Consider the following 22,682-nt stretch of genomic DNA (forward strand, 5'->3'; position numbering starts at 1 on the left):
TGTTTTTAATGGTCTTTTTTTTAACTGTTTTTTAAACACTGCTATTAAAATACTGTTTTTAAATTCTATTTTGTATTGTATGTATGACAATGAGATACTTCTCTCCTTTTAAATGGAAAAAAAAACAAGGATGTATTTTTGTCTTTTAAATAGATGCATGAATTGTGTACACTTTTATGATACATTGTATCGAATAAAGTCATACAACAAGATTTAATTATATAAAATGATTGAATAATTAATGTGTTAATTTATTAATTGGTAATTAATTGTTAATTATTTTTAATTAATAGATTCATAATTAATTATGTTAATTGTTTAATTAATTTTAGGTGTATGTTGTGGTATTTGTGTGTGTACATGGTGTGAAGAGTGGTGAGTAATTAATTTTTAATTGATTAATTATTAAACATGTAAAAATTAATTACCATTAATTATTTAGTAATTATTACTTGTAATTGTGTAATTAATTTTAGGTGTGTGTTGTGGTGTTTTAATGTGTAAATGGTGTGCAAGCTGGTAAGTATTTTTTTTTTATTGATTAATTATTAAATATGAATGAATCTATTTTCTTTAATTAATTTGTAAATATTAAATGTAATTGTGTAATTAATTTTAGGTGTGTGTTGTGTATATTATAGTGTGCTAAGTAATATGTAAATGATTAATTAATAAATATTAATGAATTAATTTTCATTAATTAATTAGTAAATATTAAATATAATTGTGTAATTAATTTTAGGTGTGTGTTGTGGATATTATAGTGGTAAATAATATGTAATTTTTTTTAATCTTTGTTAATAATAATATATATATATAATGATATATTAATTGTGTTAAAATTGGAAATTAAATTTAATAAAAATGTTGATAGTTTTGTTTTTTATTTTTTTGGGATCCTGCGCTTTCCCTCCTGTTGCACTCACTGGAATGTGAATAGTAATTTTTACCCCCACGATATCCAGCGCTTTCCCTACTGTTGCACTCTCTGGAGTGGGAATAGTAATTTTAACCCCTCCGCTATCCAGCGCTTTCCCTACTGTTGCACTCTCTGGAGTGGGAATAGTAATTTTTACCCCTACGCTATCCAGCGCTTTCCCTACTGTTGCACTCACTGGAGTGGGAATAGTAATTTTACCCCTACGCTATCCAGCGCTTTCCCTACTTTTGCACTCACTGGAGTGGGAATAGTAATTTTACGCCTACACTATCAAGCGCTTTCCCTACTATTGCACTCACTGGAGTGGGAATAGTAATTTTACCCCTCCGCTATCCAGCACTTTCCCTACTGTTGCATTCACTGGAATGGGAATAGTAATTTTTACCCCTACGCTATCCAGCGCTTTCCCTACTGTTGCACTCACTGGAGTGGGAATAGTAATTTTTACCCGTACGCTATCCAGCGCTTCCCCTACTGTGGCACTCACTGGAGTGGGAATAGTAATTTTTACCCCTACGCTATCCAGCGATTTCCCTACTGTTGCACTCTCTGGAGTGAGAATTGTAAATTTTACTCCTCCGCTATCCAGCGCTTTCCCTACTGTTGCACTCACTGGAGTGGGAATAGTAATTTTTACCCCTACGCTATCTAGCGCTTTCCCTACTGTTGCACTCTCTGGAGTGGGAATAGTAAATTTTACCCCTCCACTATCCAGCGCTTTCCCTACTGTTGCACTCACTGGAGTGGGAATAGTAATTTTTACCCCTGCGCTATCCAGCGCTTTCCCTACTGTTGCACTCTCTGGAGTGGGAATAGTACATTTTACCCCTACGCTATCCAGCGCTTTCCCTACTTTTGCACTCACTGGAGTGGGAATAAAAATTTTGACTCTGCTGCTAAATGTTTTAACTACTAATGTTTTCATTTTGTTATTAAATGTATGTATTGTTTTTTTCAGAGTTTCATGTGTTAATTAAATACATTTTGACTCTGCTGCTAAATGTTTTAGCTTCTAATATTTTCATTTTGTTATTAAATGTATGTATTGTTTTTTTCAGAGTTTCATGTGTTAATTAAATATAGAATATATTATTTTATTTTAAAATATTTATATATGTTTTTATTTTATTTTTATTTTTTATAATTAATACATTTGATAAATTAAAGAAAGATAATAGTTAATAAAATGTATTTAAGTAAATATATGTATATGTACACTTTTTTGTGTTTATATTTATTAAATTACATTTATTTGTTATATTTAATTAAAATATATATTTAATTTAATTTAATTTGTTAATGATAATAACATTATTTAATTAATTTAATTTAAGTTCTGTTATTTTTTAAAGTCGATATTTTTGAGTCGATATTATTGTACTTACCTGTTTAAGTATAGGGAGTCGATATTTTTGTAATCAATATTTTTACATCTATATTTTTGTTGTCTATATTTTTGTTTTCGATATTTAAACATGGAACCGTTTTAGGAAGGTACATCTTGTATTGGCGATTGGAAGGACCAAAAGTGTTTGGTTGGGTAGCCTGGGGCATGACTGGAGTAATTTATGGATGATGGACATGGCCATGGAAGGGTCTTCCATTCAATTGTCTCTTTAACCAAGATCCAGTGGATTTACCTGAGGGTTGGTGCAATTTGGTTGTTACTTCTTAGGCTACATTTGATTCAAGAGACATGTGTTTGGACCCTTCGCAATTTGGCAAGTGTCTTCTCAGCTATTAAGGATATATGACTTCAATTTTTTGAAAATGAAAATCTAAGGGATACTCAGAGAGTATGGGAAATGTATTTTGAAAGTCAAACATCACCTCCCCAACCTACTCCACATTACTAGGTTTCATTTCATTGTAAGGAAAACTGCACTGGGTCTGCTATAATAAAGCCTTCTTGTTTTGTTGCTTTTATTTACTACTTGTCTGTTGAGTGAATGAATGAATGAATACTTTATTGTTTGGTTACTCAAAACCATTACATTAAAAACCAGAATACAAAATTACAAAAGTTAAAACCAAGAGAGTATCGGCAAGCAAATCTGTGTGGTGGTTCCCTAGGCACTGGAAGATACGATGAAAAGGGTGATTCGTGGTAAGGCGGGCCAACGTGCGTCTGCAAGGTCTCTATTCATGTGTGCCCTGGGTGACCATCAGCTTGGACCGTAGCTGATGGATAAACTTTCCAAAACAGGCCATCTGTTTTACCATAGTTAGTGTATATAGTTGGTAGATTGCCTCCTTTGCAGTGCGTGACCCCACTTGTCTTAGGATGGGCCTAAGGTAAAGGCTGCGAGCCATACGCAGAGCCGGGCAACAAAGTAGAAGGTGGGCCAGTGACTCTCGTTTGTACCTGCAGAGCCTGCATTCCCGAGCACCTGATCCAGCCTGTTCAAAGGCGTATAGTTCTTTTAGGGGCAGTGGGTGTAGTCTGTAGGCTAAAATCTTGTGAAGGGCTGCGCGGCCCACGGCCTGCGTGAGATGGTGATTAGGGTTGTGCACAGTATGCGGCAGGCATGGGGACTCGTGAAAGTCTCTTTTTGCCAGTGACTCCAGGTCCAGTTCCCGCGAGCGCGCGCGGACTTGTTTTTTTATCGCATTTTTAATGGCAGTATAGTTAACATGTTCGGGGTTCCAGGACTCTGTGGCAAGATTGAGAAGATCCTTTGCCGCTTTAAGAGTGACTGACCAGGGATTCCCAGGTTCCATGAAGATATGTTTCAAAACTGCCTTGAGTGTGTTCTCGTGTGCCGCTATTGTAAGGAAATAATATTTACTTAGGGCGGCCATCTCTTCCAGGTTTTGCTGGTTGAGCGAGAACTCTAAACGGACGAGGGTCTTTCTGGTGCACCTTGGTAAGGGGAACAGTCACTTGTGAGCTCTGCAGTGGATTTTTTCTAGGTCCTTATTGAGTTTACCCGGGAACGCTTGTTGAGCATAATTGAGGGCCGGCATTAACTTAGCTTTGAGTACTCTTTGAATAGCCGTTGTAGATGGGCTATATAATGAGGCTTGTAACTTGCAGAGGGCGTAGGTGATGGTTTTACCTTTGCCTTGAATTTTCTTTAAGTGGACACTTGAAAGCCCCGACTCTTGGTAGCAAATTCCCAAGTAGGTGTATCGCTGTGTGCTTATTAAGGAGAGATGACCAAGCCTCCATCTTACTCATTTTTTCTTTGGATATTGTCCGAAGATGATTACTTTTGATTTGGAGGGATTTCCTACCAGCCTGTTTTTGTTGTTATATACTGCAAGTGCCGTCAGCGCCTTTTGTAGCCCAATTTTAGGGGCCAATTAGGATGGCGGACGGACTTGCGTCCGTCCGCCACCCCAGAGGTGGAGGGACCGTCCGCAGGGGCAGCGGCGGTCCCTCCGTGCAAATTAGGATGTGACCGCCACCCTGGCGGTCACATCCTGTATGTTTTAACATTGCGGCGGGTGCTGCTTGAAGCAGCAACCGCCGCAATGTTAAAACTGCATGTGTTACATTTACATGCACAAAGCGGCAGGCACCGCGCGGTGCCTGCCGCTTTGTGCATGTAAATGTTGGGGGGTACCATAGGTACCCCCCATGTGCACCCCCCACCCCCGACACCCTGGGGGCCCGCAACGGGCCCACAAAAGCCAAAGTCCACATACTTTTCCACGGCGGAAAAGCCGCCGCGGAAAAGCATGTGTTCGTGCAATTCCTAATTTGGCTGACGGTGTCTTGCAGACACCGTCACCAAATAGCCCTCCTCACACCGCGGATCAGCGGCGGACGGACCTGCCGTCCGCCGCTGGTCCAACCGAACTCCCACCGCCATCCTGATCTGGCGGTGGGTCTTCTATTGCACTGCGGCGGATAATCCGCATACTCCGGGCTGGCGGTGGCTTCCGCCGGCCCGGAGTATGCGGATTATCCGCAATCATAATGAGGCCCTTAGTGTGGTCCAGGAGTACCAAGTCATCAGCATATTGCATGAATTGGATTTTGGTCCCTCCGATCTTTGGGGTTGCTAAGGCTGTCCCTGTCAAAGCCCTCGCCATGTCCGCTGTATATAGATTAAACAACAGTGGGGCCAAAACGCACCCTTGTTTTAGACCTCGATCTGTGTCAATCTTCGCGGATGCGGAATCCCTCGAAAGTTTGATTCTCACCCACGTTTTTTGGTAAAAAGACTGGATCGCTCTTAGCAGGGATGAGTTGATGTTCCATTGAGCCAGCTTTCTCCACAGGATGGCGCGGTCTACCCCATCAAACGCTGCAGAGTAGTCAATAAAGCAGGCGAATAGGGGGAGACTTTTGCGCGACCGCGCTTGGTGGAACAAGAAAGAAAGTGCGGTGATGTTATCTACTGTGGCGGACCCAGGTCTAAATCCGGTTTGGCAGAATGGGAGAAGGCCTTCTTCGCTCGTCCAGTCTGCAAGGTCCCTCAGGATGGCACTAGCGTAGGCTTTTCCCTCGATATCCAGGAGGGCAATCATGCGGTAATTTGATGGATCTGTTTGAGGCCTTTCTTGTGGATTGGATGCAGGAGCGAGCCTCTCCATGGGTCTGGCACATCCCCCAAAAGCCAGCATTCAGCGTACATATGGGTCAGGTTTTCGGACCAGAATTCAATGTTCGCTTTAAATAAGTGACCAGGAAGGCTATTAGGGCCCGGTGCGCCGTTTTGCCTGATGTTTTTTAGGATTTTAGACACTAACGATTTTCCGGGCGGGGACTTCTTTTCGGTGACTGTCTGGCTCATGACCTGCTGCGGGTGCGTCATTTTGCTGGTTAGCAGATCCGTCTTCATTGTAAAGTGCTTTTACATGGGCAACCCAGATAGATGCTTCGAGGGAGTTTTCTCTGTGGTTTATACCTCCTCCGAGATTGCTTAGGTAACTCCAGAACTCTTGCCATTTCCCAGGACTCAGCAGGTCGAAGATTTTCAGCCATTGTGCTTCACAGTGGTCACGTTTTGCAGCCCACACCTTCTCAGAATGGCTTTTTGTGGCTTCTTGTAATTGTTTTTTATTTGAGCTTGTGCCGGTTTTGCGGAAGGCTTTTCGTTTTGTGTTCAGTTGTTTAGCGCTTGTTTTGATTGCTTCATTGTATCCATATGCAGTTGGAGGATGCCAATGAGTTGTTCTATCTGTGTCCCCACGAAGTGTCGCCGCCAGGGTCCCGGTTATGCCGTTCCATGTTGCTATTGCGCCCTTCTTCTGTTCACTCGGTGGCCAGCCTATGCACGAGTTTGCCCAGTTGTTAAATGTAGTAATTGCAATCTGCCCCCATTCAATTCTTCTGGGTAACTTTACCAGTTCTTCGCCGTCGGCTGCTCCAATGCATTCTAGCCTGTGGCGTGTATTCACTGTTAAATTCAGCGTGATGGTTAAGGCGGCGTGATCGCTGTCGCTGCGCGGGTGAACTGAGAAATTTGACATTAGGGATTGCAGTTTGTCGCTTAAGAATATATAGTCGATCGTCGTTTGGTTGTTGTACGTAGGACCAACAAAGGCCCCATGGCTGTTCTTTAGATGAACTGAATGCACTGTCACCAGTTTGTAAGATTTTAATAGGTCGTTCAGTGCAATAGTAGCCCCAGACTGATGACTTTGTGTGGTTTGCACCCCAATGTTGTGGGTGTTGAGGTCACCAAGGATAATACATTCTAATGACGGGAGTTGGAGCAATAAGGGCTCTAAATAGTTTGTTAGCGTGGGCGAGTTGGCTATGGGCCCATGTAGGTTATAGTAGATATTAATTAGTAAAATTTAAAAATTTCCGTTTATCGAGTGCCGGCCTTTCAGGATGCCTGCCTGAAGGGAGTCTGGAACATTGTTTATTTCCACGAATTCCAATTTCAACGAATGCCTTACGTAGACACATGTCCCCCCGATGGTCTTCCAAAGATGTTGACCTTTCTTGCTGGTTTACCATATTCTGCATATCCTCTTAGTGAAAGAGGGTTGATCAGCCAGGATTCTTGTATGCAGATTATGTCCGCCTCCTCCATAAATTTCACCGCAGTTTGATTTTGTACAGCTTTTTGAGGCCAGCAACATTCCAGGTCATGATTTTCAATTTATTAGAGATCCGGTTTTTGTTTAAAAGTTTCGCTTGCTCGTTGGTCGTGGGTTGATAGAGTTGGCCGGTGTCTTCAGGGCAATACCTGTTAGGAGCTGGGATTTAGTGCTAGCGGCAGCCAAGACCAGTCTTTGCTCGCGCACCCCTTTATTACGCATGAACGTTTGCCTTGGCTCAAGTTGGTTGTTATCTTGATTGGGGTGCCGTTAATTAGACCTGTGTTTGTGCTACCTTTGGAGCCCTGAAGGATCGACATCGCATTTAGCGCGTGAGTAGAGGAGGAGTTCGAGCATAGATGCCCTCCAGCTTGCTGTTCTGGGCTTTCCAGCTGGAAATGCGAGAAATGAGTTTTTAGAATTAGGGGGTATTTTTGCACGGGCTTAGACTTTATTTTTATACTCCAGCTTTCCAGTAGCTTTTGTTGATTTTTCAGTGCCTCGGCCATGTCCAAGGTGGTGAAAGTTAACTCTGTGGTTTCGTTTTTCTCCTCCGGGTCTGGCGGCAGGAAAGAGATGGTCTCAATATCTGTCGTTTTTGTCCCTTCCAGCCCTGGAATGTTTGCGCAAAGTGTTAGGAGGTTGCTGCGATTGAGGATGTCCCACTTTCCCTGTGAAACATAGTCCGGGTACAGCATTATTTTCCAGTCCTGGGTTTGTGTGTAGTTTAGTTGGCTGGCAGAGTCCGCGTCCTTCCACTTTTTTGCCTGGGTGCCAAATAGTAATGGCTGTGCCGCACCAGGTGGGTGGGCGTTTGCCTGCTTTGTTAGCCCTGTTGTCTGCTGGAATGCCACCGTGAGCGGTGAGCTAGACGAGCCGTTGTTGTACGACATGTTTTCGGCATGCTCTGATTTAATGGCATCCGATGGCAATTGGGTCGCTCGGCGCGTCATGATCATTGTTTGAGCGGCGGGCTGTAAATTTGTTGAGCACAAATCATGGTCGCTTAGAGATGCTTGGTTTACTTCCCCATTGATTTGTATTTGCAAATTATTTACTTGGTTTTGTATTGACGAGGCTGGAGCTTGCTGAGGAGCTGCAAGGGAAACCAGCGTCGTCAGATCTATTGCTGAATTGATTATGTATGAAGCTTCCGGAGTTGACTCAATTATTTCTACAATTTTAGTAGTTGCTGTCAATTGGTCCATTTGCTGACTCTCGGTATGATCAGGCGTCTGGTTGTCAGGCCATAGCCATTGCCGGATAGATCTGGAAACGTAAGATTTGTTTTTATTCACCTTGTTGAGTTTTTTTTAGTTTTTTCTTATTTTTCCTAGATAGGGTTTGGAGTTCTGGGCTGATCGGTTTAGTAGTGTGCTGAGGGTCTTGGTTTTTAGCCTGATTCAGGGTGGCGTTTGTACTGCTCACATTAAACATTGCTGGAAGTTCCGCACTGGCAAAATTTTCTCCTTTATGAGTTTCTGTGCTGCAACTTCGGAAATTTGTTGAGCCTTGTGTTTTTAAAGAAACCTGAGCGGGATCCTGTGCAATTAAGTTCTGGTTCTTACTTGCTTCTTTCTTAAGATCCTCTATTAATGTGCTAATGATATTTGGGAGTTTTTCTAAGCTGTGCAGGATTGGGCTACAGCTGCATGACTCTGGCTTGAAGTATGTTCTGTCCTGTGCTCTGCGGATCAAGGAGTTCAAGTGATCCAGTTTGGAGTCGATCCCAGAGATCAGGTTAGTGACAGTTTGTAATATGTTAATCTGGGCGTCAAGCTTGTCTGCGTGCATTATTGCTGCACCTGTCATTGAAATGAGTGCCTCGTTGATCAGTGATAAATGATCTGTGATCGCTGGGGGCTTCTCCCCCTTATCCGTGTGGCTACTCACTGATGTTGATGGCTGAGCCGTTTTATCTTGTTCCGGGGTGCTCCGTCTCGACAGGTTCAGTGACTGATTTTGTAGGGCGGCCGATGATTCTGGGATTCCTCCTTCGTTGGATACATGAGTGCTATTAGGCACGTCGGGCAAGTGCGCTCTGCTTGCCAAGGCTCTTCTTTCGTTGTCAGAATGTATGCTGTTATGTGCGACAAACGTAGATGCTCCGTTTAAAGTTGGGCTAAGTTGAAAGTCTTCCAGTTGTTGGTAGGTCGGAGCTGGGGTTCTAGAGTGAGCGGACCTGGGTCCAACCCTATCTAATGTCTCTAGTTTGGGGGGTTTTCCACCCTGGAGCGTGGTTATTATTGGTGAAAGAGGTATGCCTAGTGCCCGGATGGCTATGGGGCTTGGAGTCTGCCCGTCCTCCAATACTTTATTAGGCGGTGAGCAATTTGAAGTCCTGAGGAGTTTGGCTAAGCTAGTTACTTTAGGGTGCAGAAAGCTTCTTATATCCCTGATCCCTGCGGTCCCATTAGTGTTTTCTTTAGCGCCAGGCCGAGGCGTGTGGGGATTTGACTTAAGCGGGCTATGGGTCTTCCCCGATGGAGCTGCTGGGGTCGGCGCTGGGATCGGTGTCAGTGCTGGAAGCACGATAGGAGGCCCCGGGGGATGTATGACATTACAACGCATGCTTTTACATCGCATGCCTTTACAACACAAGTATTACAACGCAGTCCATTACAACGCATAGTGCTTTGGGGTGCTGGATAGTGAATAGTTTAATTTACTATTCCAACTCCAGTCCCCGTGGACACTAGGGAAGGTTATTGGATAGTAAATTAACCTATTCCCTATCCTAGAGCGCCCCCCAGAGCAATGCGTTGTAATAGTTTGCGTTGTAATGGTTGCGTTGTAAAGGCTCTGCGATGTAAAAGTTGCGTTGTAAAGGTTGTTTACCGGTCCCGGGATGTCGGCGTCGCCCGGTAGTTCCGGGACATCCTGAGAGCTCCTCGTCCCAATGTCCCAGCCCTGTGTACGAGCTGGGACATTGGAGGATAGAAAAGCTTCGCCTTCCGTCTCCTAGCTGATCTGTGAGGGCGGGGTTTTTCCTGTGATTGTATTAAGGTTGAGTTTCTGGTCCTCGTTGTTTGCCCAGATTAGTTGTCTTTCCCGGTTCGACCAGGAGGCATGCCCACTGCGGTGGTGGGGCGGCTGAGGTCAATGTATTCTCCTATGGGGGGTGGCCTACAGCCTTAATGTGGCAGGTGAAGTTGTCCCTGCCCTCGCCGCACGCTACTACTGTTCCTGCTGCTGTGCAGCTCCTACTCAGTTCTGCTTGATGCTGCACAGGACCACTGCCTCTGTCCCAAAGGCTGCCTGGGGGATTGAGTGGATTAAGGCTCTAGCTTTGCTGCATGTGCCCCCCCCCCTGCGCCAAGCTCCATGCTTTGCCGCCTTGGCGCTGACTCACCGGCGCACAAGTCCTGCTGTCTCCCCCCTCTTGACTCCCGGCACCAGGCTCCCTGGGTTTTCTCTGTTCGTAATGCCTCGGTGGTGGAGCTGGTAGGGGGGCTGGGTGCGGTAAAGCTGGGCACAGCAGTGACTCCCCCTCCCGCTGCAGCGGTGTTGTTTTTAACACGGCGCTTAGCCCACTCAACTCAGCGCTCACATCCGTCTGCTGCAGCCGCTCCTCACCTGCCGCTCCTCACACTCGGCGTGCCCCATTGGCTGTACAGCTGCTTCCAGCAGAGCTGCAAAATGGCTTCAGCAGCCCTGTAGCTTCTCGGCCAGGCAAACAGGCAGTAGATGGAAGCCGGCAGCCCGTAGCCCATTTTTTCGCTGCTGCCGGTTTTCCATTTTCCGTTTTCCTCTGCAGCAGAGCAGCACTGGTGGCCGCATCCGTAGCAGTCCGGCGTTCTGGCGTTCTGTCGATTAGCAGCTTGCAGCTCTCTAGCACCACCTGCAGTCCCTCCTGCCACCACTGATAGTCATAGGAAGTGATTGTCTGTAGAGTGATTGGCTCCCATCGTAGCTTTTGACAGTTGTTTCCCTTTTTGCACCTTCTTGTCCCTATTTAGCCATCTCATCTTTATATCTTTATGTTAGTTCAGCTATTATCTTCTCTCAAAAATTGAATTTGAGAGTAGTTGCTGGGTTTAGGCATTCAGTTTCAGGGAATGGGTTAGCTTTTGAAGCTCATGCCACCCAACCTGTGTATGTTATCTGTGTCATCTCCTCCTCTTATTTGTGCTTTCTGTTATATACAGGAGCATTTGCATGTCACTCACCCAAACCAGCATGGATCCCTTTGTGTTGATGCCCATGCCTGATAAAAGCAAATGCCTTTACTGTGAACTTCACTGGTGCAACTAGGGTATGTGGGAATCACCTGATGATCAACTGCACAGCTATGGGGCAGTCTGTCTTAGAATTTTAATCATGCACTTATCTGGAAACAATGGTTTTGGGGAGATATGGGCCTGGCTCTTAAACCTAGTTTGACGTGTTGGTGTTGTACATAATAGAGCTTTAAAAAAGTTGCACTTATTTGATTAGGGCTATTATTTGTATTTGTAGGCATCTCAGTGATATCCACATTATAGAAGTAGCTTTTTACAAAGCTACATCAACAGTGCCAGAAATGATGTGGTCAGTTGACACTTACTATGATGTCACTTGCTGTGATATTACGTCTTATGCAAATTAGCGGGGCCTCGCATGTTCCTATCCTGCCCGGGGCCCCACAAATCCTAGGACCGGCCCTGGTCTCCAGAACATTGGGCCAATATCTGCAATACTCCCCAGCCCCCCCACAGCAATATCCTGGAGAAATAAACAGACAAGACACCTTTTTTTGTGGAATAAATTGCTGCAGGTTTATTTGCCTAACAAATATGCCAACATGGTGGGTTATCTTACGGGCGATCCCTGAGCAGGCAACCCCTCGCCGCTTGCCCACCTGATGAGCCAAATTACACCGTGGCCATAGCCAATCAGTGTTTGCCATATTTATGGGAGGGGATAACCCCTCCCACCAGTGTACCGCCAGTCCATCCCATTACTCATGACCCCAGAAGGGGGCGGAGTGTTCCAGGCAACCCCCAGTTGCTCAGGTCCACAACCGCCATAGGACTAACGGGCACCGTCGCTCCTCCAGGGTCCAACGCGAGGACCTCCCTGGGGATATTTGGCCCTTGCACTCTTGTTGTGCTCGTGCAGACAGTACACCTCTGTACCTTACAGCCTCTGGATTGCCCTATAACTCCACCACAGCTCTGGGTGTGGCCACCGTCACCTCAGGGTCCCCAACTGAGATAGGCCTAGTTACCTACACCCTGTTGATTCCAAGGCCTCACCAGATCAGGCAAGAACAGGTCCATTCCCCCTCTGGACAGGTGTATCTTTGTCAAAACACACTATGGCCTCAGCGTGCAGTAACCCAGGTCGGATGAAGCCAAACCCCCTTTGTTCGGTGAATTTGCGCATGGTGCTGTTAACCCTCCTGCGTGAGGTCTCCATGACTTCTCCTGACCGTGCCCCCTGCCACACCTGCCAGGAGGTTATTTCCGACCACCATAATTCACCAGTCCCCAGCTGGTTGGTCAACTCACACATTGTGGACCTCATATCTTGCAGCAGTGCCCTTCTTCCTAGAGATGCCAGATCATTCCCTCCCAGGTGTACCCCCCATCTCTGCTGCAGTTTCTTCAGCAAGCAGTACCAGTGCATGCCTAGGTATCCCAGCCAAATAATCTCTGTGGCAGTAAGGCTGTGTCTCCAATTCCTGCTTTCCGCCCACCGTGACACTAGCAAGTCCAACCTCTAAAATTGCACTTCATTATACTCCACTGCAAGCCACCGGCATTTTGTGCCGCAACATGTCCCCTCAGGTAACCATAATGCTTGCCACTACCTTCACACTTCCCCAAATTTTTAGGAATTACTGTGTGAACCTCAAGACCAGATGTAACTCTTGTAACACTGGGACTACCCCAGAGTGACTGCAAAAGCACCTGTCAGGGCCCGCAGTGCCTGACATACTTAATCATGCCTACAGAAACCGTTCACAGCGTGCAATGTGTGCCTTACATCCAGGATTGACTAAGCCCTTGTTTACCCACAAACCTGGTGATTCCCAACTTCGGGGTACAAACTGATGCCTATGTATTGCACTAGCAGTAGGAATTTACCTGCTCCTTACTGTGACTACACGCTGAGTCCTAGTAACAGTTGGCATGGATGCATCGACCCATTCTTTCTCCTCTATCTTGGAGTCGCAGCACATCCATGTATGGAGCTACCACGCATGATTGCCCATAGCTAACTTCAGAGCTCACTCCGCTCCTGGCACTGTGCCCTTCTGCTAATGTACGCCAATGAGCACCCTAAATACAGCTACCTGCCTTCGCTTGAGGAATGGACATGCCAACTTTCTTAAGACATTGTACCCTTCAGTGCTTTAATACCTTGTTTCCTCCAACTTTGGGACAGCGCAACCCTGTTAGCTGTCAGCTTCCTCAACCGGCCTGTCTCAATGGCTATGGCAAGGAATGTTGTACTCTGAAGCAATCTGTAACCTGCCCCCGGGTCCAGAGAGCAACTGCTTTACCGAGGTGTACCATACCTTTGCACAACCCATTTGAATGCTCGACCTTGGCGAACACCAGTATTGTGTCAATTCAGGTTTGAGGGAATGTTCGTATAGTTCCCACATTGCAGACACTGCACCCTATTTATGGTGACAACTTATACAGCCCCGCAGGCTTACTACTGTAGTCCTGACCCAGGTAACCTTACCTGCTGACCAACTGTGGTACTTGATGCTTAAACCGGCAATAGCCCTAGTTTGCTTCGTTATCCCTGGACATGCTAGCCCTCCACTGCAAGTAACCTCATAACTTGAAAAGACCCGGCCCAGCCATGAGGCCAGCAGAAATCATGCATGAAACCCCCAGCTAAACTTTTGAGGTGAGTAAACTAGCCCCAGACTCTGCTTCTCCTTGCTCCAGGTGTAGGAGCCTGATCTAGAGGTACAACCCTCCCCTGAAAATCTATGATATCAGCTGGCAGGAGTTGCAACTCAATTTGCCTTTTGTTGCCCAGGCCTGTAAAAAGTAAAATGTACTCCTTGCCTACGGAGTCTGGGTGAACTTACGGTGGGTGGGGGGGAGACTCATATCTGCCTTCAGAGTACTCAAATTATTGTTTTAACCAAATTATGGTGCACATGCTGTTGAAAATGACCCTTCAGATTTCTGAGTCTCCCATTGAAGATGAGTCTGTGGCTCTTAACCAAGAAACCTGTATGTAAGTGCCAAACATGCCGCATATTTGAGCACGCCGTCACTTGACCCTGTGCAAAAGCAGTGCCCACCGGGGGTGCAATAGTCTGAACACTTCCAACTATTTAAAAAAGTACTGATCCACACCAGCAGTGTTCAAACCATCCGGAATCAAGTTTTTTTAAAGCAAAAATTATTTTTGATTCATTTATTTATGTATTTATTTTGTGGGCACTGCTGAGGTTAGCCTAGGTGATTGTTCCCTTAAATCTAGTATGGGGCCTGGTACATCCTAAAGAAATGCCTACTCTCTAGAAGAAAAGGCTGTGCAAAGCTGGCTGCTACCAATGTTACCCACGCCTGCCTATCCTGAGCTCAGCAAGGGATCACTTGCTCTATAATTCCCTAGATCCATGCCTGGCATGCATTTATGCCCCGCTTAAACAAGCAATAATGGCTCCCTCTGCCATACTGACCCGAAAGCAACCTCAAACCTGCATAGAAAAGCTGAAGTGTGGAAACCTGCCCCAACTTAGCGCAAACATTGCGACACATATGAAAAAAACAAGCCAGCCAACTGACCAACACCAGCACCAGGGGGTCATGCAGGATCTTTCCCTGAGTAATAACCAGGTCAGAGTATCGCTGGTATCGAAGAACTCATACCTCTTTGCATGCATGCAACACTTACCCCTGCAACACCCAAGTCAGTAAAAGACAGGAGTAAGGCATGACAGAGGAAGGCCTATCCTACCTTCACATTGAAACAAAGTATTTCTTAACAATCATGCTCCTCTATTGCAGGAGTCATCCCCGTATGCTGGCCCAGGTGTACCTTACTGGGTAAGTATCTTGTAGCGTGAACCAATGTGCCCTTTGCACTCTTAAAAGTACTTGGTAAAGCCACTCGCTGTGCTGCTGATTATGGCCTGAACTTAGGGGCTCTTGCATGGATTAACACATAAACTGGCATCTGAGCTTAGTTTGCATGCTGCCTGGCCCTGCCACCTCTGCTACTGACCCATCTCTTGGTGCATCCAGAACCTTGGACCAATAGCCCGCCCGGACTCTTGCTTTTGCTCAGGTTAGAAATAGCGTGAGGTACATGAGCAGCACTGAGGCTGACTTGTACGGATAAAACACCAGATTCCACGTTGTTGGATGGCCCGATTAGCATGCACCTGGTCAAATGTGTCACCTGGAGGTATAAAAATGTTTTGTCGGGCCACCCCATGGCCTTGTGGTTTTGGCCAAAACACTTGCTCTGTCTTTAGTTAGGATTACAACATTTTAAGCTGGGCCTAAGTCAGCAAGAGTGTTGCATGGATCCCCTATTCTGTCATTGCAACCATGTATATAATCCACCCATCCCTTACCCCTACAGCGAGGCTGGAGGTAGAGAATGATCTGCGGGTCTCATTTAATGTTTATGCTTTCACTAAACATGCCTCTAATTCACATGCTGATTACAGAAGTAGGCCCTGCCAACGATGATTACCTAATTAGTGGCAAAAGGACATGTGATACAGCCCTGAGAACCTGTGCTCTTCAAACTTGCTAGAAGCTGACTTTATGACAGACCAAAGCAGGCTCAACGCGAATATATGACGTTACAACGAATTCCGTTGCAACGCATGCCTTTACCACGCTTGCGTTACAACGGAATTCGTTTTCCACGCATAATATTTACCTTGATTGTTTGCATGGTGACGTCATACATCGTTAAGAGAAAGCGGAAGTTTATTTTCCGATTTCGCTTAAACGACGCTGATTAAATAAATAACCCGACGTGACTTCAGGTGAGTTTTTTATTTGGGGGGGGAGACCCCCCCAAACCCCCCTTTTTTTACTTTTTACCTTTACCACATATACCTCTTTACTACAAACCTCGTAGTAAAGGTATGCGTGGTAAAGGCTTTCGTGGTAACCACGCATGCGTTGTACTGCATGCGGGTTAACGATTTCGTGGAAACGGCTTCGTTGTAATGGCCGTTTCCCGCTCAACGCATGGTCACTCATTTGTGCAGGAGAGTCTTCATGGAACGTGGGTGTCTGGTCACCTGCCATTGTCAGTGCTCCATGTTGCCCTGGATTGGTTGCTGACCCTCCAGATCAATACCATGGCCATAAACCACTTCACTCACTCGAAGGCCAATCCCTGGCAGCCAAAACAAGGCAATAGTGGGTGCTGCCTACCCGTTTTTAACATCGGGAAACCCCCAAGCCACACACCACCCCTCAATCAGCACCATCCCATGCTCCAAAATGTACATCTGCACGCGGTGAAAACCCGTTGCATCACAGGAATAATGTGGCTTGTTATTAATTGAAGCTCCATTGTCGTTAAAGAAAATGATGTGGTGAAAACCTGCTGTTTCACAAGAATAATGTGCCTTATAATGGAAGCTCCATCTCATTAAAGAAAATGCTGCAGCTCTGCAAACGGTGAAGACCTGTTGCTTCACAAGACTAATGTGGCTTATTTATTGCAGCTCCAATATCGGAAAAGAAAATGCCGCCCATCTGCAATCGGTGAAACCTGCTGCCTCCCAAGATAATGGGGCTAGATATTAATTGACTGTCCCTTATCGTTAAAGAAAATGCCGCCCTCTGCGCATTTAGAGCATTTCTGCTCGTATCTTTGATGTAAAACCTTTACTATGAAGCATTTATGTAATGTAACTGGTCCAATTGAAAAGCGCTCCGCTCCGACACATCGGGTAAAGTTTGCGCTATATAAATTCACATTCAATAAATTCATGACTGAATAAACACATTCGTTGCTCTTTGTTGCCCCCACCCCCGGACAAACTGTACAGTATGAGGTGACCACAGCCAGTAGTTGCACCACACTCAGCCAGGGGACGCCAGCTGGCCTGGCAGGAGGCCACCCAGGGTGCAAGAGCCATGGCCACCAGGAGGAGTCCTGGACTCACCTGAGACTCCGTAACCAATGAGACATGACCGGGGGACCCTCCTAAATCATGACCCCTTACAGGGGCATACCCCAGGCCTACAGTATGCGTTGCTTGGCCTGACCCGCCACACCACGGCAAAAACCAAGCAAACCTGTGAAAGTGCAAAATTATGCATGTAATTATTTATTTTTCTGCCTGACCAGGGGCAGCAATGCCACATAGCATTGACTCACCAGTGCAGAGGCCGCGACTACTTGCAGAAGAGGAGCCAGTAAGACTGATTTGGTTGGGTGCCTATGGCATCCAACAACCTCACTTGATCATGATTGGGCTGCGGGCCTTAGACCCATGCCGCTCCCCACTTGAATAGGCAGCGGTCAACCTGGCGGCCTATTGCACCAGTCTGGCTGTAAAACAATTGCTTTGTTGTGCCCTTCACACCTTGAAGCCCAGCCCGATGGGGCACAGCCATGCCCCCATGGCGTCGCCCGCTCACCCCACACCGGATGCTTGCAGTGCAAGCCAACGAGCCACCGCACCAAGTCTCACTCCCGTGAGTCCCTCCCCAAAGCAAGTACAGGATCACAAGATGTTGGGCCTCACTCCTGCCACCCACCGGAAACCGGCTGGTACCCACTCCAACATCCATTCCAGTGCCAAGTGGCGAAGCGTACACCCCGTCATGCGCACAACGCCACAAAGCCCCCTACATCCGCCAACTCTCGAACACCTCCCAAGGACGAGGTAGCCCCTCTAGGGCAAAAGGAAAACTGCCAGGCAACTGGTCTGCGAGCCTGTGCCACCAGGTAGCACGTTCCGATTGGGACCACACCCACACTGGATACCTCCCCCGCAGCACGGTGGAGGCTACAGCCTCTCCAGCTGAAAACCGTGACCACTACTGGGGCTCCCAAGGGATGTGGAAGCGAGCCCAGCAAGACCACCGTTCTTCTCAACCCCGACAAAGGCAAACAGAGGCAGAAAAAGAGGTTCCACTGGTGATTCTAGGATTCCACCGAGCACGGAGCAATAACATCAAGCAGACACTCCCGCTAGGCCCTCCACCATGAGCATCACAAGGGCCATAGATGAACCCTGAAGCACGGGGACATGCCCAGCACCCACCAGTGTCCCAGGAAAAGAAGGAAGCCAGGACACAAGAGGCACGCTGCAAAACGTCCGCGACAAAGCACATCGTTCAAACTGCACATATCTCCATCTCTGCCAAGACCTCTGTTCACACCACAGCCCTGTGCGAGTGATTCTGTTCCTGATAAGTAGCAGCACAAGCAGTACAGGAAGACAGGAGATCATTCAATCCCACCGCAGCTGTGACTGACCATGATCCGGCCCCCAAGTGACTCCTGCCGAAGCCAGACACATTCCACAGTGCACACACCCTCTTCAGTATGCTCCCCGCACCATGGTAAGCGCTCACCTGCGCACCCACTGCCCCATGTCACGGTGCGTGAATCTGTGGAGTCGCAACGGGACACCGCCCAGGGCAGACAAGGCCTCAACGCCGCACCCTCTCCATGCCGCTACAACGCTTACCTGGGAACAGAGGCAGCCCTTCCCCCAAGGGGACACCACCAGGAGGTCGGAGCAACGGGGCCCTGTACCCACCTCAAACACCGGCCCCCACATGCTGCTTGATTGTCACCTGCTGCCTAAACCGCACCCCGCCACACCAGGAGTCCGGAAAAACACACCACTCCCATCCTCTACTTGCGGAGCTATCCCGAGGTGAGCCCCATTAACCCGGCACCCCCAGTACCGTTGAGTCGCGGGGATGGGGGAAGGTCAAATATCATCCCACCCAGCACTCACACAAAACCCGGACACCTGTGGTACCAACGGACCATGTGGGCAAAGACACAGCGTGGAGGCTCAGCGCAAAGGGGCAAATATACACCCGGACTACTCAGACTGTGTTAGATATGCCTCCCCACCCGTCAAAATCCCCAGAAGAAGAAGGACATGCCTGTCAGCTTACTACAACAACAGAACATCCGAACTACAGCTCCACATCCCTGCAAGCGAACGAGGCCCATCCACTCTAGAATGCGCACCCCCAGGAGATAAGGGGCACAACTCACCGCACACAGAAGAAGATGACCACGTGACCGGGGATGTAACCAGCACGACGCCAACGCCAGACCAGAGGGCCACCCTAGTGGAACCTCTGCGCTACACGGGACCTCAAACTGCATCAGGGCAGCGGGAAAAGGGGGCGCCCAGTGGGTGGGAGAGGTATATGTACCTTACCCGCTAACTCCAGCCTGGAAGAGACGAGGGCAAGCGGACCCTTAGGGGGTCGCAAACACTGGGCAGCTGCCTCGTGTGCCATCATGTGGCACTAAGGGGGGGCCACCCTCTTAGGAGGGTCCCCTTCGTGGACCCGAGGCAGCCCGCTCATGCGCAATACAAGCATGCAATTTTTCCTGCTGCTGCCTGAAAGAGGCTATTAATATCAAAATCGTCTGTTGCTGGCAAAGAGCGCGTTATCCCTCACACTTTCTTCACATTTAAAGCCGTTTGTGTGTTTCAGCAGGGCCGGAATGGGAACCACAACCGACCACGGAAAATACTCTGCCGCCGCCCCCCCCCCCAACTCAGGGGGGGGGGGGGGGGGGGTTGGAGGTGCCACCGAGCTCTTTGCCGGGGCCGGTTTTGCTGCAAAAACGGCCCTGTAACAAAACCGGACCCCACCCGTGCGGCGCACCAGGGAATTGCCCGGTGCCCGCTATGGCCAGTCCGGCACTGCGTTTCAGCTCGCTCGTATTTTCTGCTGCCTCCTCCTTACCCCTGCTTATTAGTGCAGGGAACATACCTTTAACACTTGAGCCGCAATTTCACAATAGCTGCAGATCGCTCATCCCCTCGGATGCCTCCTTCTCCACCCAGTATGCCCCTTCACTTTTAGTTACGTGTGTACCGATTTTATTCATGTTTCATAGAAAACATCACACCTCTAATATGCCTTTTAAGAACACTTGAGCAGCACTTACACACAGCTGCCGCTGGCTCATCGGGTGCCTCCTCCTCCGGTATACCCACATGCAGGAACAACCTAGCCTGCTGGCATATAACTTGCATCCAATCAGGTAGAGTCTTATTTTATGCACACCTATTGAGCATGCACCCGAGGAGACAAGCCAGTGTCAGTTGTGTGCAAGCACTGCTTGTGTGTTGCGAAAAGGCACGTTAAGGGAGTGATGACTTGAGGTGGAGCACAGCCAAAGATAACAGCATTAAATTCCTAAATTCATTTAACAGGTAGCGCTTTACAAACCCTAACCTAGATAAATATTTTGTATTGGTTTAGCTGGGCCTGCTTTTTACAGTTGTTCAGTCTTATGCCTGCCGTTTCTGTTGGTGCTGCAGCTGAAGTGCAAATGTCTTGCTCAGTGCAACGCTGTCACAAAACATACAAACATCTTGCAAGCAGCTATGTGTCTAATTTCTTTGTCTGACGTGACAGACACAGGGTCCCATCCTGCGGCCCTCTCCTGTTTTATCCGGATAGATTCTGAGAAGACCTGAGTGCGGTATCAAATCCGGGGCGTAACACAGGCCCCCGCAGCCCACGTGGTGCGGGGGGCCCTAGCTCCAAGGGGCCCCCTTGGCACTGAACTCTGGCCGGGAGAGCTCCTGATTGAGCCCGGAGGGGGCCCCCCTAAGTACCGTGCAGGGAGGCCCCCTCACTTTTCGTTATGCCAGTGTATCAAATTGACTGTTTTTAGTAACAACGTGTTTTATATGTCTACTTCCAACACTTGACTCCTGTCTGATCTTCTGGTAGTCGCCCCTTAGCTACCCCTTTGATATCCACTTTATTTAAGTGTTCGTTTTTTTCCCTTCTAAAATATTGTAAGATTTGTCCATGCATGTAAAGTGCTGTTGGATAAATATCCAGGACAAGCTAGCGGTACTGCTGATGACATTAAATTAATTGGCAACTTTAAAAACCTTTTCTATTGCGTGCAGTAGTACTCCTCTAAAGGGAGGAAAATGGGGATATTCTTTTTATTCTTCGTTTAAAAACAATTGTTGACGAGAACAAAAGTAACTGGGAAGTGGCTTGCACAATGGGCCATATGTAGGTGACCAAATACCGGTATTTTGATTTTCTGATGTAGGTGGCCAAAATATTACCGATTCTGTATATTTACCGAATCGGTAAATTTACCGAATCTGTAAATTACCGATTCGGTAAATGTACAGAATCGGTAATATGGGATGTAGGTGGCACTGGAAACAGTGCCACAGGCCCTTAGGAATTCGTTATTTACCATGAAATATTATGGCATGGTAAATAACGAATTCCTGTGTACATGCACCTGTGCCATGTGGCACACAGACATGCCCTAAGGGCATGTCTGTGTGTCACATGGCATAAAAGCCAGAAACAGGGGTGCAACAGGGTGTCAAAGTGACACCCTGTCCCCCTTGTAAAATCGGTAATTTTACCGAATCGGTAATTACCGATTCGGTATTTGCTATTGAATCCTATAGGCTTCAAGGCCCATAGGAATCAATGGCAAATACCGAATCGGTAATTACCGATTCGGTAATTACCGATTCTTACCGATTCGGTAATTGTTAAGGAATAATTACCTACATTGCATTTACCGAATTGTAAATACCGAATCGGTAAAATTCGGTATTTACGATTCGGTAAATGCAATTTACCTACATATGGCCCAATGTGATGACTAGAGTGGAAGGAGCCTGGATTGGTTTTAGTGTCTCATGGAAGTGGAGAGAATTTGGCGCAGCAACCAGCGCTGCTGAATCAAGAGCTGTGAGACACTTTCAGTCAGTCCTGTCTCTGTCATGCTGAAATTAGTGCTCATAGTTTCACTTTATCGCAGTAAAGATAAGCTAAAAAAATTCCATAATGGAGCTTGCTTCTCGCATCATGCTACATGGCAATGGGCTTTAACTGAGAAGTGAGTGCAGGTGTACCATGGATATTGTGGTGCATAGCTAAATACTTATAAGGTCCCAAAGGTGAGACTGATTGCATTGCAAATGCTTGTTCTTGAATTTCACTGATTCTAATATATGTCTATCTATCTGCGTATCAGTCAGTTATTCTTACGAGGGGTTCAATTATGTAGTTCACCTCCTATCTAGATGACCATTATCTTTCCAGTGGCGGCGGCTCTGCTAAAGCGGAGGAGTGTCACCCTACTACTCTTGGAGCAGTTTAAATGGAAACATAAAATGATAACAGAATTATTATAATTTTATTTTTAGTATCTTACAGCCAGGTTAAGCAGGGGTGGGGCTGGGCTCCTGCACCTTAAGAGTGCATGATGGTGTGGCCGGCCGTCTTGGACCGCTCCAACAGTCATGCGCACTTTGCATGTTCTCCACTGGTCTATAACACACAGCCTGGGTGGAGAACATGCACAGGCTGTCAGTCCCCATCTGAGCGCTGAACCACAGTGCTCAGACCAGGATAGGCTGCGGATTTGGCGGTTGTTTCCAACAGTACGCGAGTTCTAGATGGACCCATAAACTAAGGCTGACTATGGATGCTGAGTCTGGAAAGTGAATACAAACTACTACCTTTTTTCGATTGCACCTTTGGAATTTATATTGGGCATGAGGATTGTTGCTCTTTTGTGATAAACGTACCTATTGAGA

General features: G+C 47.1%; 1 protein-coding gene across 1 annotated transcript in view; it reads right to left on the bottom strand.

Annotated features, from left to right (window-relative positions):
• Nucleotides 1–8,233: 8,233 nt before the first annotated feature.
• Nucleotides 8,234–22,682, bottom strand: part of LOC144769643 (IgGFc-binding protein-like) — a 388,460-nt gene continuing 374,011 nt past the window's right edge. Inside the window, exon 21 of the mRNA XM_078653819.1 lies at nt 8,234–9,284. Coding sequence (XP_078509945.1) covers nt 8,234–9,284 — 1,051 coding nt within the window. The remainder of the gene's footprint in view (nt 9,285–22,682) is intronic.

The sequence above is a fragment of the Lissotriton helveticus genome, chromosome 7, assembly GCF_964261635.1.
Source record: "Lissotriton helveticus chromosome 7, aLisHel1.1, whole genome shotgun sequence".
Taxonomy (NCBI): domain Eukaryota; kingdom Metazoa; phylum Chordata; class Amphibia; order Caudata; family Salamandridae; genus Lissotriton; species Lissotriton helveticus.